The 13,831-nt window shown below is 43.7% G+C and overlaps 1 protein-coding gene across 2 annotated transcripts in view; it reads right to left on the reverse strand.

Annotated features, from left to right (window-relative positions):
- The window catches only part of SMC6 (structural maintenance of chromosomes 6), a 610,138-nt gene that overhangs the window by 489,756 nt on the left and 106,551 nt on the right, over nucleotides 1-13,831 (reverse strand). For both annotated transcript variants that reach the window (XM_069235972.1, XM_069235971.1), the window contains exon 13: nucleotides 11,399-11,563. In XM_069235972.1, coding sequence (XP_069092073.1) covers nucleotides 11,399-11,563 — 165 coding nt within the window. The remainder of the gene's footprint in view (nucleotides 1-11,398; nucleotides 11,564-13,831) is intronic.

Here is a 13,831-nt window from a genome sequence, read left to right on the forward strand (position 1 = left end):
TGACGTCAACGATGCTGGTTTCAAAGCAGAAGGACGCTCCGGCGGAGGAGAGGATGAAGAGACACTGTGGGTCGAACGGGATCCACCCTGTGCTGGCATCGACTCCATCAGTGCTGTCGGCAGCATCATCTGGGGTGGCGAAGTCATCGGCGCTGAACCAGCATTTTCCCCCGGATAGAAGTGTACAAACGGAGCCTGCTTGTACGGCACTGGCGAACTTAGTGTGAACTCTAAGGGACCCGTGGGACCAGCAGGCGCGCCAGCAGGGGCCATAGCTGTGTTAAAAATGCTAAACATAGCATTGAGGAACGCTGATGGATTCGCTCCCGGAGTCGGGAAGGCAAGAAACCTCTGCTCCTCCTGAGGCGTCTGAAATGTCTCCGATGCCTGCACACCCGACTCCTGACCCTGAGTGGACACAGGAGAAAACTGAGCTGAAGGGTTCACCAGGGACTCTGAGACCTCTATCAAAGTTGGCGCCGGAGAATCCTGTGGACCCTGAGGCTGAGGAGTCACCGTAGGACTGATCTCCCATGCCGCACTGCGAAGTCTCAGAGGGAATCGAGACGGAGACCGATCCCTGGAAGAACGACATCGAGATTCAAGCTGGCGTCACTTCTTATGCGACCTCGAGGACTTATGCAAAGAAATATCCTTCGCCTTTGATCTTCGATGACCCCTTTTCTCCTTCTTAGCTTTCGCCAAGAAGAGCTTAGCCTCTCTCTCCTTCAAGGCCCTTGGGTTCATCCACTGGCAGGACACGCATCGGTCGGTGTCATGGTCCGGTCCGAGCTCAGGCACCACAAGCAATTCTCATGAGGATCTGTCACCGACATGCGACCCCCGCACTCATAACAAGGCTTAAATCCCGATTTTTTCGGTGGAGACATTGTAAAGCTCAACAACAACTCATCGAAACAGAAACTGTTCAAGAGGTAGGGAAAAAATGTTAGCGTCGAAGGTGGGGAAAAAAGGGAACGGACATCAGCACGCTGGCGAGGACTTCTTATTGCCACAATGACGTCAGATAGAGTCACGTGCGGAGCCGTGCAATCGTGACATCCTCATCGACGTGGGGAGCTAGGAAGAAAATTTCCATCAAATGCTGGCGTATTGGGAGAATTAATAAGGTGAGGAATCCACAGGTAGTTGTATCTATCAGAAATAACAATATTCGTATGCAAGAACACACTCTCCTTGAGGTCGGAGCTCTAGTAGTTGTCAGGCAAATCCCTGTCTCGCTCTCTACCTTGTAACGCATTTGGGGTTATTCTCCAATCACTGGCGGCCGCATCCATGGAATGTACTCTAGCAGGCCATAATTAGGAGTTCCTCTCTGACTCCTTAGTTATTTGTCAAAAGTGTCCATGGTGCTGCAGCACCGTTTGCAGACAGTCCCCAGCGGCCCACAGACCCAGTTCCGGTCTAGCGTGCTCCAGCAGTATGGAAGTGTTCAGCAGTTCAGCCATCGCCCTGTCCGTGGACACCTCAGAGTCCATATCCTGTTCAGCGAAGACGGGCCTGCTTATGTGGCAGCACCCGGCAGGTGCAGGCCCTCTCCTCCGAGCTACACTTCCTGCTCGTTCAGTGACTGGAGCTGCTCACGCTTAGCCAAGGAGTCTCTCTTCCCGTAACAGGGAAGGGGTGGGCGGAGAGGACTCTCCGGCTCCTGACTGAGTACGACATCTTCAGCGATATCTGTGCAGTCCTAGGGAATCAGTCAGGTGCAGTTGGCGGGCTTGACCCGTCGGTCACAGCAGTAATCCTCTCATCAGGGCCACAACCTGAACTCTGTAACAGTGGTACCAATAGCCCCTCCTGGCATATGGGGCTGCTGTGTTACTCACAGATTCTTCTGTTGTGATCACCTTTACTACTGTGGCACCTCCTGGCATAAGGGGTTGATGATTTTGGAAGACATATCATTGGTCCTACCCCAAATAAATTCAATGGTGTCCCCTCTGGCATATGGGGTCACTATGGTGCAGGCCTGGGGCTTCGTACATGTGCTTCTCACAGCTTAAATAACTGCGGCACTCTCCTGGCATACAGGGTCATCGGACTATTCCTGTACAGGGCAATGACCTGATCGGTGCGCAGTCGTTATCCTGACAACTTGTTTAGGAAGTCCTATTTTCAGGGCTCCCCACTGGATATCGCTCCTTCCAATGATCTCCTCTTCCTCATAAGGCACACTGCTCTTGGAAAGCAGGCAGGCGCTGGTGCTCCAGGGCAGATGATCTTGGTTTTCCCTGGGTGACGGCCTCTCTTCTAGCAGGAAGACTAGTAGGCCTTGGAACCCAGCCCTGGTCACAGACAGAAGGCTTGCAGATCCTCCCCTTCTCACACAGCCCATTTGGCTGCTTGGCAGATGACCAAGTTTGGATTCTCAACCTCCCCTTCTTTAAGTCCATTCCAGACAGCAAAATGGGATTTAAGGTTTGAGTTTTAACTTTTATGGTAGGGACTCTGCTTCTTTTGAAGTGCCCACTTCTCCTTTTCTTCTTTCCCCTTGAAAGGATGTCTGTCATAGCAGCAAAACTCCAAAGCTGATTGACCCACAACAAAATTCATGAGAGTGACCAGAGTTCACAACTGGCTGTCAGCCACCGTGATATGTGCATCAAGAGGGAAATTCCAGGCCCCCAGCCCTATTCTTTATTATTCCCTTATCAGCTCCATTTCGTTGAGATGTGCCCAATCCCCTTCCTTATGATTAATCAATGGACCAAAGAGCAAACTTTTGAAGTGTAGCGGCAGGGTTCCTTCATTACTAGTGCACCTCCATCTCACAGGAATCTAGCAATGCCCAAATATATATGTGTGTGGGGGGGGGGGACGAGGATTCCTCTACTTCTCATGTTTTCACCAGGCAAGCCTGGGCTTCCCAAAACTGAAACCAGGGACCCCCATATAATGCAAGCCCCTTCACTCAGTGTAATTCATAGCACTGTTCCCTCCATGCATTGCACCAATACAAATACATATACATTCAGTACACCCACTCAGTCTGCACACACTCTATAGCACCAAAGTTTTTCTATGCTGTACAAAGGTGTGCTATTTGCAAACATACACAGTGGCAGAACACACGTGTGCTGCACAAAACTTCACACTTCATGTATTTTATCTCACGCAAGCACATATACACCGAGCAAAACTTTCATTGTGCACGCACAGCACTACATCTTTCATGTCATGTATTTCTTAAAGGAATACATACACTCAGCGCATGCACTAATCCCACATGTACTATACACTACTGCTATATCCCTGACCTGTACTCTTCCCAATCACACATACATCCAAGGCAGAGTCACTACTCCTGTGCTATGCAGCACTCCACATCTACCTTATGAAGGCCAAGGGTGAGTTAAGCACACAGCCTGCAGGCCTCACTCTAATGACAGAGTAAAAAGAATCTGTTCACTACTACTGATCACTACACAATATGCTGCCACCACCCCGCTTTTGCTGCTTAACTTCTGGTGAAGGCGGCAGCCTTCCACACTATGATGATAGCACTTTGGGCACCTCTCCCAGTCTAACAGTGCTGCAATTAGTGAGACAGGCCTATGTGATGGCGCACAAGCATGGCCTGTGTTCACCTATGACAACAAAAAAACAAAAAAATCAGCAGTATGGATCCAGACAACAAAACAGTTGATCAATCAGGGCAGGGGTACAAATCGTTAACCATGCAGAGGACTTTTCTGTCCCAACATGTGGCATTTGGATCCTGGAAGCTCTGGCCGACTTCGGTGTTGACACGAGTTACTGGACTGCCTGCAAATTCAGTACACTTAGGAAGCAAGATTTAGACCTGTGGTCCCACTCTGTGCCTGCTCAGGTGAATGCGACTGGCCCGAGGGAGCAGCTTGCTGCTTTGATTTCCTGTGCTTGTTTTTAGATTTACCTGAAGATTTGGTGCACGAACAAGAACAACCTCTCGGGTGGCACCATGTTTTTGGATTTACCTGAGAGTTGGTGCGTGACAAAGGCCGGCCTCTTGAGTGGCTCTATGTCTTCAAGGACAGGATCAGGTTCGAGCATTTGACGGAAACAAAGACTTGGAGCAGCCCCGACGAGCAGTCTTTTTGTGCTTGGCAACATAGAGCTTTGCCCCACGGTCCTTGATGGCCTTTAAGTTTATTGACACAGTTGGTGCAGGCCTTGGCGTTGTGCCTTGATCTCAGACACCACTGGCATACCTGGTAGGGATGTGTCACAGACATTTGTTGCAGTCAGTCCCTACAGGGCATAAAACCTGTACTTTTTAGGTGGTGAGATCACTTGCACACTGTAGTATTTAAAGGTGAAATGTCTCAGAGAGACACAAAGGGAGCTCCGAATCTGCTTCTGGTGGCAAGGAAAGAAAGGAAATTACATCAGAGCGTTGAGTGGTGCCTTTATTGGCCCTGCACAATTCCAGAGCAGAACAGCAACCACGTAGAGCTGCAAGGCGCCACCTTCTGACACATAGATCTACTGCTGAAAATGTTCTGGATCCAGTCCGATGACTGAGGAATATTCAGAAGGTGAGGAATCTGCAGCTAGACGTTGCTATCAGAACAGGAGAACTGAAACAGACTTTTTTAGTAGCGTCTGTGCTAGAAGTCTAAACCTGCTTCTTCTTCCAAGTGTTAAATATGTTTTGTCCTGTATGATGTCTAAAATAGTATCCAAGAATGTTATAGTTCTTGATGGTCAGAGTAACAATATTTGAGAACTGAGAAAAAGACCCAGTTTGTTGAATAGATTCAGAAAAGCCTTGGTTGCCTTCATTGCTGCTTGACAAGAAAGTGCCTTTATCAACCAGTCGTATTTGACTACCGGATGACCTTTTTGTCTTAAATGAGCAGCTTGCAAAATGTGCACTTTGTAAAAATGTGGTGATAATTTCAGCCCAAAAAGGAAAACTGTGAATGGACAGTGAGTGCTAGCCTCCTCAATTCTTAAGAATTTGTGGAGTTTTGGGATATGAAATTAGGCATTTTGGCAATCTAATGTCATATAGTCTCCTTTGGCTGAGAAGTCTTGAATAGTAACCATACAAAAGGATTGTTTTCTTATGTATTTATTTAACTTGTGCAAATCCAAAATGGGTCTCCATTCCCCCGTCTTTCTCTTTATTCAGAAGAAACAGGAATAGAAATCCATTTCCTTCTGGCTGTGGAGAGCTTTCTCTATAGCTCCCTTGCTGACCATGGTTAATGAGTTGGATATAAGGTAGGGATGTTTTCTGTGGAGGCGTTTTTCTTTCTTTTTTTTTTTTTTTTTTAAACAAACTTTTATTAATTTTGTGGATGCCCAAGTACATTATGATAATACACAACTTAATGTGTAGTCAATAAAGGAGATACAGTGCATACTTACAATTACATTTGTAGGTCAATTAATCCCTCCATTTATTTATTATTTGACCAGGTCCGCAACATACAAAACCCCCTACCTCCAAACCCCCAAGGCACCTTAATAATTCAACACAGCATGTTTACAATGTTCAATTATATGCAAGTAGATGAAAACCTATTAATATAAGAGGTGGTGACAAGCTCATTACACTCACCATGACTCCTGTCAGAGACAAACTTATGGTTTCATTCATGATGGGATCAAATGGAAGTACTGGGATAGATCCCATGTGTTAATTATTATATCCCCTTCCCTGCAACCGGAACTACTCTAGCAATGTGACAGATGTCATAGAGATGGGTCGTTTATGTAAAACTCTATAGTCCTTCTTGTGCAGTGCTGAACTTTCTGCCAGTTCACATCTACACACTTCATCTCACCAGGTGGATACCAATGGGGAAACAGGCGATTTCCAGCATTCTTGTTATTTGTCTTTTTTTTTTACAATAAGTAATGCTAAATCCATAAAACAGGCTGTGGTACTGGAACCTTTGGGTCTTGTGTGCATCCCAAGTGTACAATGTTGTAAAGTGACCCAGTCTGGTGATTCAGTAACTACCCTTAGTGTTTCACAGATAGTCTCTCAGTAGAGTACCTAGCTTGTGGCAGTGCCATAGCATGTGGAGTAAGTCTGCCTCTGTTGCATGACATCGGGGACACGCCAATGAGGCAGTGGGGAATAGTTTGCTAATCTTTAAGGGTATTAAATATGCTGTGTGAAGAATTGTATTTTTTATAAATTTAAATTGCGTACTACAAGGAATAGGGTATTCCAGTAGGAAGTGTCATTCCTTGTCATGTAATGGCCAAGCTAGATCAGTTTCTCAACCCGACCCCACCCCACCCCATATTCATCTCAAGTGGATTAAGGTAGAAAATGTTTTTCCTAGACATGCTGTGTCAGTAAAGATTCCTACCATGTGGGCAGGACCAAGAATACAGTCCAGTCTGGCGTGGAGGCCATGTGGTGGAGTGAAGGAGGAGTACTCACCCATTACTGCATTGTGCGCTCTCCAAACATCTGCCAGTTCCCAATGTGACAAGGTTGTGAGGGCCTACACTTGTCTGAGTTAGTATGAGGAAATGGGGGGTGGGATCTGTCCAAGGCCACGCACAACACTGCGTTAAAGTGTCCACCTATTAACCAGGGGACATGCGTCTAATCGGCCAACACTAATGATAGTTGATGTATTAAAATATCTTATTCAGTATTGGGGGAGTGCACACTCCTCAACACCACTACGAACCCACCCAACAATCCCTTTGCCAAGACATACCGAGCATGTGAATCAATCTTGGTGTCTTGTAAATGGAAATTAACTCCAGCCCGAATCCAAATGGCAGCCCCCTCCCTAGCAAATTCTGAATATGTTGTAGTAAATAGTTGTCCCCTCTATCTTTTCAAAGTTTAGCTGCTTCTGGAGCAGAGAGTTTGGTTTCTTGCAGGCAAATTATGGCTGCATTCCTACGGTGAATCTGTGTGTTCACTCTGTGCCACTTGTGTATAGAGCCTAAACCTGACATTCCATATCAGTATCTTATAATGGTGTAGTGCGGAAGCCATGGCATTTTCGTAATTTCAAGCTTAATTATGAGTGAACTGCCTACCCCTGCATGTACTGATGCAGTACAGGAATACATTTGGTGAAAGAAAGAACAACCCCCAACTTCACGGTTAAACACTGAACATCTGTTCAACCAAATATTAACAATCAATCAAAAAATAAACTTCTTCTAACAATGAGTGTAATCACTGATGGGATAGGCCAAACATGTTAGTAAGCCCATGTGACTCACTTAGTGTTTAATACTTCCTGTACTTAATTAGTGTTTAATACTTGCCACCATTGGTCCAGTGGGATGCTTTCTGTCCATCAGCCCCCGCTGTTGCAATCAGCTTTGTTGAAGAGTTCATAAGCGCCCAACGGTCACGAGCTTTGCAGACACCTTGAGTAATATAAGCCCACCTTCAACAGGGTGTTTTATTGGCATTCTGTTGTGCGCAGCACAGCTTCCTGGGTTTTACTCTACTTCCCGGTCAGTCTGTCCAGGCAACACAAGGCAGTTCTCCACCTGTATTCCGCACTCAGCAGTGCTTCCAGTAGGATCTGGGATGGCCCACATAATAGTCACCCAGGTCATCCCCACAGTGGAGCCCATAGCTCAGTCTCACCCTGGACTGCATCAACAACCAGACACTTCAACGGTCCGCAGCGAAGGCTTCTGTGCCGCTCAGCTCATGTTACCTCTTTCCACTGCAGGCCGAGCAGCTGTGGATCCCTCTCAGTCCCTGCCCTGCTCCTCCATGTCCTTGTGGTAGCCAGGTGCATGTGGTCGCCCTGCTGGGGCTGCTCAGCAGTTGCTGTACTCCGTTCAGACAGGTGCAATGGGTAATTGGCAACCTAAGGCAAAACACAGCTTTACTTCTGCCAGTTTTTACAGGCTAATTTTAACCAGATTATTGTCGGATGATGTTGGATTTTCAGGCGGCCGCAAGAGCTCGAGAAAATCAGTCCACCATGTTCGGCAGTTGGCCATGCCCCCTCCTTCTGTGGAGGAGTATGAGTTTTTTTTGGTCTGAATTTCAAAGTATGCCCGTAGGCTAGGATGTCCAAAACCCAACGGTCTGTTGGTATTGATCACCACTGTTTTAAATAACTTAATAATCAACCTACGAGTGCCATTGGGGAATATGTAAGGGTAACCAGCACTTACAATTTGTTACTGTCTTCATCCAGTGTCCCTTCCTTGGGAACCATGCTTCTTCCTATACGCTTGCTTAGTATAGGCTAATGGTTGCCTATATTATTGTTGAGGATATTGTGGTCAGTATTGCTGCTGAAAGAGCTAATGTTGCTGATATCAATTGGGTTGATATCTTTCTCTGTAAGAGAGCAGCCCTCAGTTCCTTGCTCCGCAAAAGGGCATAGGCCTCACCTTGATCGACTGTAGAACATAGTCAACATGTGTGGCAAATAATGCTTCTCCTTTACATAGCATTTCCAGGATCTTACTTTGGACTTCTGGTCTGAAAGCAATGATTTTTTAACTAACCCTGACTGCGAAGCACAGCCGCTCCTGCCAACTGATGGAAACCTGTAGAAGCGAAGTCCATCCATCATCTCTTTTAGGTCTTTCACCTTCTTGCAGATCTTGCTTGCCTCAGTCTTTGCATGCACCAGTAGACAATTAATGTATAGAGCTATGTCTGGCCAAATATGCTTGTCATAGCGACTGAGGAACACTAAGTAATTGGCTGCCCGAACCGTAGTCGCCAACAGTGGGAAAATATTCCAATATTGTCTAAAGCACTACCGTCTCTCTCAGGAGGCTTGTAGATGGTATGGAAGGATGATTCAAGCGGCGTTGGGCTCCTTGCTTTACCACAGAATCTTTTATAATGTGGCCAGTGGAACAAGCTGGTAAATTTATGGTGCTTTAGACTTCTTATTTAATCTAGGCAAGACAACAGAGATGGTTCCTGGATTCTTCAGGACTTTAATGCCTTTCACCTAAATGAAATCTACAATATGGATTGTCCTTACTATTTTCCTAGAAGATTTTTTTTATTAAGACATAGATAAGCTGATTGTTTTTTTGGGCATTGGCAATTCAAATCTTTTTGCTGCACGTTCCATTAGATTGTGAAATCTTCAAATATCGTCAGGAGAAGAATCCACAGGTTGTGGAACAGGTGGCGATGAAACTAGAATTAAATAGTCATTCCATGCATAGGTACATTCTGATTGTATGGTACCTCATCTTGTTCTCTTTCTTCATCAGATGACCTAACATTCGCTACTGGGATGTTCAAGCTTGACCCTGGTGTTCTCTTAGGTGTATGCTCCATAGGTAAATTATAAGGCGTATGTGGAGCGGGCAATGGGACGCAAGAAGATTGTAGAGACCTCAGTAGTTGTCTAGGTGATGCAGACATTGTAGACTCTGGAAACCTTGTATAATAGGCATCAAACATGAGCTTTAAGTCATGAACTAAAGCACTTGGCACAAACATAATCTCTTCTTGAGGTCATTGATGAATACAGGACTGGGATTGATCCATACACTGAATAGGTCTATCAGCATATTGTTCTGGTCAAGAAAAACAGTACTCGTCCTCAAAATATTCCCCATCTTCCACCTCTTCCTGATATTTTTAATTTGGTTCAAAAGGGCTATGAGCAGCTCTACAAGGCGTTCGCCCTCATCTGAATCATTTTTATCCAGTAAATGACTTGATGGAAGCGGTGACACCTTACCAGGGGAGGTATACTCGGGTATTAATAGGACTATTTATGAATACATTTTATTCCTCATAAACGATGTCAATGATGACAATCTACGTTATCACCGACAACTGTGTTTTTGTTCCCATTATCAAAAGTGGTTGTCAATAGTTTCTTCATCGACAGCGTCATCAAACTTGCCCTCAACGGTATTGCTGCTGTAGTGGAAGTTGTTGCAGATGTTACTGTTGATGGCGTCATCCATGGCTCCGAGGAGTGTTTTCTTGAACTATAAAGCCAACTTGGGAGAAGGTGCTGCAGGCTCAGATTTTGACTTTCTTGGGGAAATATCCTCTTTATGTTTGTGAGAGTGCTCAAGAGATTAGCTATGCTCTCTTGGTGATCTATGATGGGTCTTTTTTAAAGCCCGTTTGTAGGTGGTTCCTGAGCTGGCTGACCTTCTGACCGCTCCCCTTCATGATGAGTTTTACTTGATTTTGAAGAATCCTCACTGTCTTCCCAGGAACTGGGGGGGTCTTTGGCTATAAGCTCCTGATACCATAGTAGTAGCCTCCTTATTTTTCAAGGTTTTAGAGGAAAGAGTCTGAAAGATTTTGCATTCCTTTATCTTATCGGAAGGGTCAATGCAGTAGATGCATTCCTTGTGAGGATATTCTGAATGGCGCCTCTTCTTACCACATGTACCAATGTCTGAATAGTGCTTATTTGAAAAATCTGACATCCTGAATATACAGATCTCTTCAATAGATGTTATTTCTTAGGGCAGAGTACACATATTACCAAAAGAACTCTGAAGGAGTTAAATCAACATAAACTGTGCAGAGCTCAGGGAAACTCCCATCACACAATGTGCAGATGAAGATCTAAGGGAAGGAAGCCTCAGAGGGGAGTGTTCTCCAGGGTGCTGCAACCTGAATAGCTGGAGTTTGGTGTTTTTTGAATGATGTGGATAAGATACTTAAGTGAATGTTTTCTAGCCCTCTAGGCTATTGTACTACATCTAGTTATACAGTGGGACTCTCACTTTGACAACAGGGAATGATTCAAGCATGTGTATGTATGAAAGATCCAATATAAGAGAAAAAGATGGATAAACACTTCTAACAACAAAACATTGGTAAGATTTAAAAAACCCTTGCTGAAGGACTACTTTCCTTATCCATAGTACCAAATTCTGTAAAAAAAGGCAATGGCTGAAAAGGGCTGACCAAAAGCCCTTCTCTATATAGTTGAGGAAGGGGGTGGGTGTCTGTGAGTTTCCGTCTAATTGCCAAAACAGCTAAACCTTGCTATAATCAGACATAATCAAAAGATGGCCAAACTAGAAAGTTTTCAATAAATAGACAATACTGGGATAGTTAAATAAAGAGAACGTTTTTTAAATAAAACAAATACCTATGAAATGCGAAGAGCAGAATTTAAAATGATCAAACAATTTACAGATATTACAACATAATGTACAAGGCAATGAACATATATGGAAAATCGAGAGAGGGGGGGGGGCACCATAGACAAAGGTAATCAAAACATTTAGAAAAATGGGTATCATGTACCAGGGCGATTTTGAATGTTTATTTGAAAACAATGCTAGACTACATTTTACTAGTTTGAGTGCTGAAATCTGCAAGATCTGTTTAGAAAAAGGTCTGTGACTTACACATACCACATCAATCTTCTTATATTTCACATATTAAACTTGTTAAAAAAATAAATAAAAAAAAGTAACAAATATTTACTTGAGTCTACTGTGTTCCTCCCTGTATTTGTATATAGCCTGCTGAAACTGGTTCATCTGCTCCACGGTTGTGACTTCTTGATCGAGCAAGGTCTTCTGCTGGTCTTTCAACTGAGAAATCTTTTTTAGTCTTTCCATCTTTTCTGGTTCAGAGGTCTGATCAAGGCTAAGAGTAAAAGTTTAAACATAAATAATAAAAATAAATATTAAGTAAGTAAATAAAAACAAATTACAATAATGCAACCCAATTAAGCTAACAGGGTACGTAATACTCTGCTGGTCTTTCAATTAACACGTTTGAAATTTTCATATATTTTAAACTAAGCACATATCTATAAACTAAAAGAATGATAAGATAATACATTTTTATTCTTAACCATGACCACATGAGGGCACATCTCAGGGGCCTCCAATGGATAACCTCTAAGCTACTCCTATTTGCCTATTAGGAGCTCACATGTAGAGAGCTCAGACTGAGCATTGTTTGCAGTGCATAATTTGTGCCAGTGCTTACAGGAGTAGTGCACCAGCACTTACTTTTGGGCATCATGAATTATTTTTCATCGGACTTTAACCCAGAGCAGGAGAGAAAGGTAGAAAATGAAAAATGAAGAGGAAGAGAAATATATGGAAACAGAGATGGAGGAAAATATAACCCCACCCAAGAATAAGTTTTTCTGGTAGAAAGACGTGAGGTAGAATCAAAACTAGGCACTGTTACTTTTTGGTACCCTAGCATTTACAGCACCAGTTGCTATGGATTTCTGTATTACTGTATGGCAGCCTGCCATACCAAAATAAGTGTCCCAAGTGAGTGCTCTTTCTTGCGTTCACTCTTTGTCATAATCAAAATCATGCACAAAATCACACACAATGGTACTAGCAATAAGGGAGCTTGGTACACAAGCTGTAGCAATGTAGTGCTGCAGGCATATGCAGGCATGTGCATTATTAGAGGGAAGGAAAATAAGAATCCCAGTGGGAGGAAGAGCAGCTCCAAAAAAAGGGCTTTGCGAGTTGGAAAGGATTTGTGCAAGCAAAGTGCGGGAAAAGTTCAGGAGCCGAGGATTGCAGAAAGTAGAGCAGGGGTGTAAACAGATGTTCCTCATCTGCCTAGAGGCCATTGGTTTGGAGTTTGCACACAAGCAAGGATGTTTAAGTATATGTCCCTGTGTTTGTTTATGTGGTTATGTATGTAAAATAGACAAAATACTTACTGTAACTAGTTCTTCAGGATTGGCGGCTTTCATAGATTGGCATGCTTGAATTAGTAACTAACGTGAGGCTGAGAACTCTCAGGAGACAATGTTAACACAAGCAGTATAACAGTACAGCCAATTAATAATATTAAAAATCGTCAGAGTACTTGCAGTGAATTCACCTCCTTATTTAACCCGATCTTTGGTTGATTAGCTGGAGGGGCTCAGAGTGCTAACCAGCACCAGAATCATCAACTGTCAGTTTAGCACAGCTTGTGAGAAGCAACTAAAGTTAACCTCACGAGAAGAGTGAGCATATGCGAATCTTATGGAAGATACCAATGCTGAAAAAATTACACAGATTAACATGCTTGAATTAATATTAGGAAAGCAGTCAAAGCAATCGTACTTAAGGCACAGGCGGAAATTAGGTTTACCTTATTGAACCTGGTTGCACATCCTGCTCAACTACTGTCTCAGACTGCGACTAGACATCAAGTCATTAGTGTTTGGTAAAAGTATGTATTGAAGCGCATGTTGTTGCATTGCAAATGTCCAGAAGCAGCACTCTAAGAAGAGTGCTACTTTGGCTGCCCTGTCTCTAGCTGAATATGACCTAATCTTGTGTCTGAGAGGAAGCCAAGCCTTTGCACAACAGAAGGAAATACAACCATAATCTGTCATGCTATGCCCTGTATTGACCAAAAGCCACACTCTGGAGTTTCCAAAAGAAATAAACTGCTTAGTTGTTTTTTTAACGTCTTTTATTCCGTCAACATAAAACTTAATAGAGAATACTAGGTCTACAGCATTTAGGAAGACGTAGAGAGGTGTAGAAACAATGTTGCTAAATGAAGTTTCTTTCTAAAATGGAATGAGGTTGGTACCTTGCATAAATTTAAGGTTTGTGGAGTAACACTGTTTTTGTAAAAAAAATATTTAGTTGGTTTAATAGGCAGCACTTGAGATTCACTTACACATCTTGTAGATTTTACCACTGATAGCAATGTGTTATTCCATGAAAGTGTCTGAAGCGAAGTTCAGGGAGGACCTGGCTTGACAGTTCGGCTTGGACTGCTCCTATTGGAGCAGTGTCAGGACTGATTTGGTAATAGCTGGGTCCAAACTGAGTTGGCATGGTGAAGGAAATAACAATGGATAAAAATGCGGCCCAGAGTGATTACCAGTGGCTGAGATTAATTCAAACACTCCATTTATCACTGTTTTTCATACTT

The sequence above is a fragment of the Pleurodeles waltl genome, chromosome 5 (genome assembly GCF_031143425.1).
Source record: "Pleurodeles waltl isolate 20211129_DDA chromosome 5, aPleWal1.hap1.20221129, whole genome shotgun sequence".
NCBI classification, from domain to species: Eukaryota; Metazoa; Chordata; class Amphibia; order Caudata; family Salamandridae; genus Pleurodeles; species Pleurodeles waltl.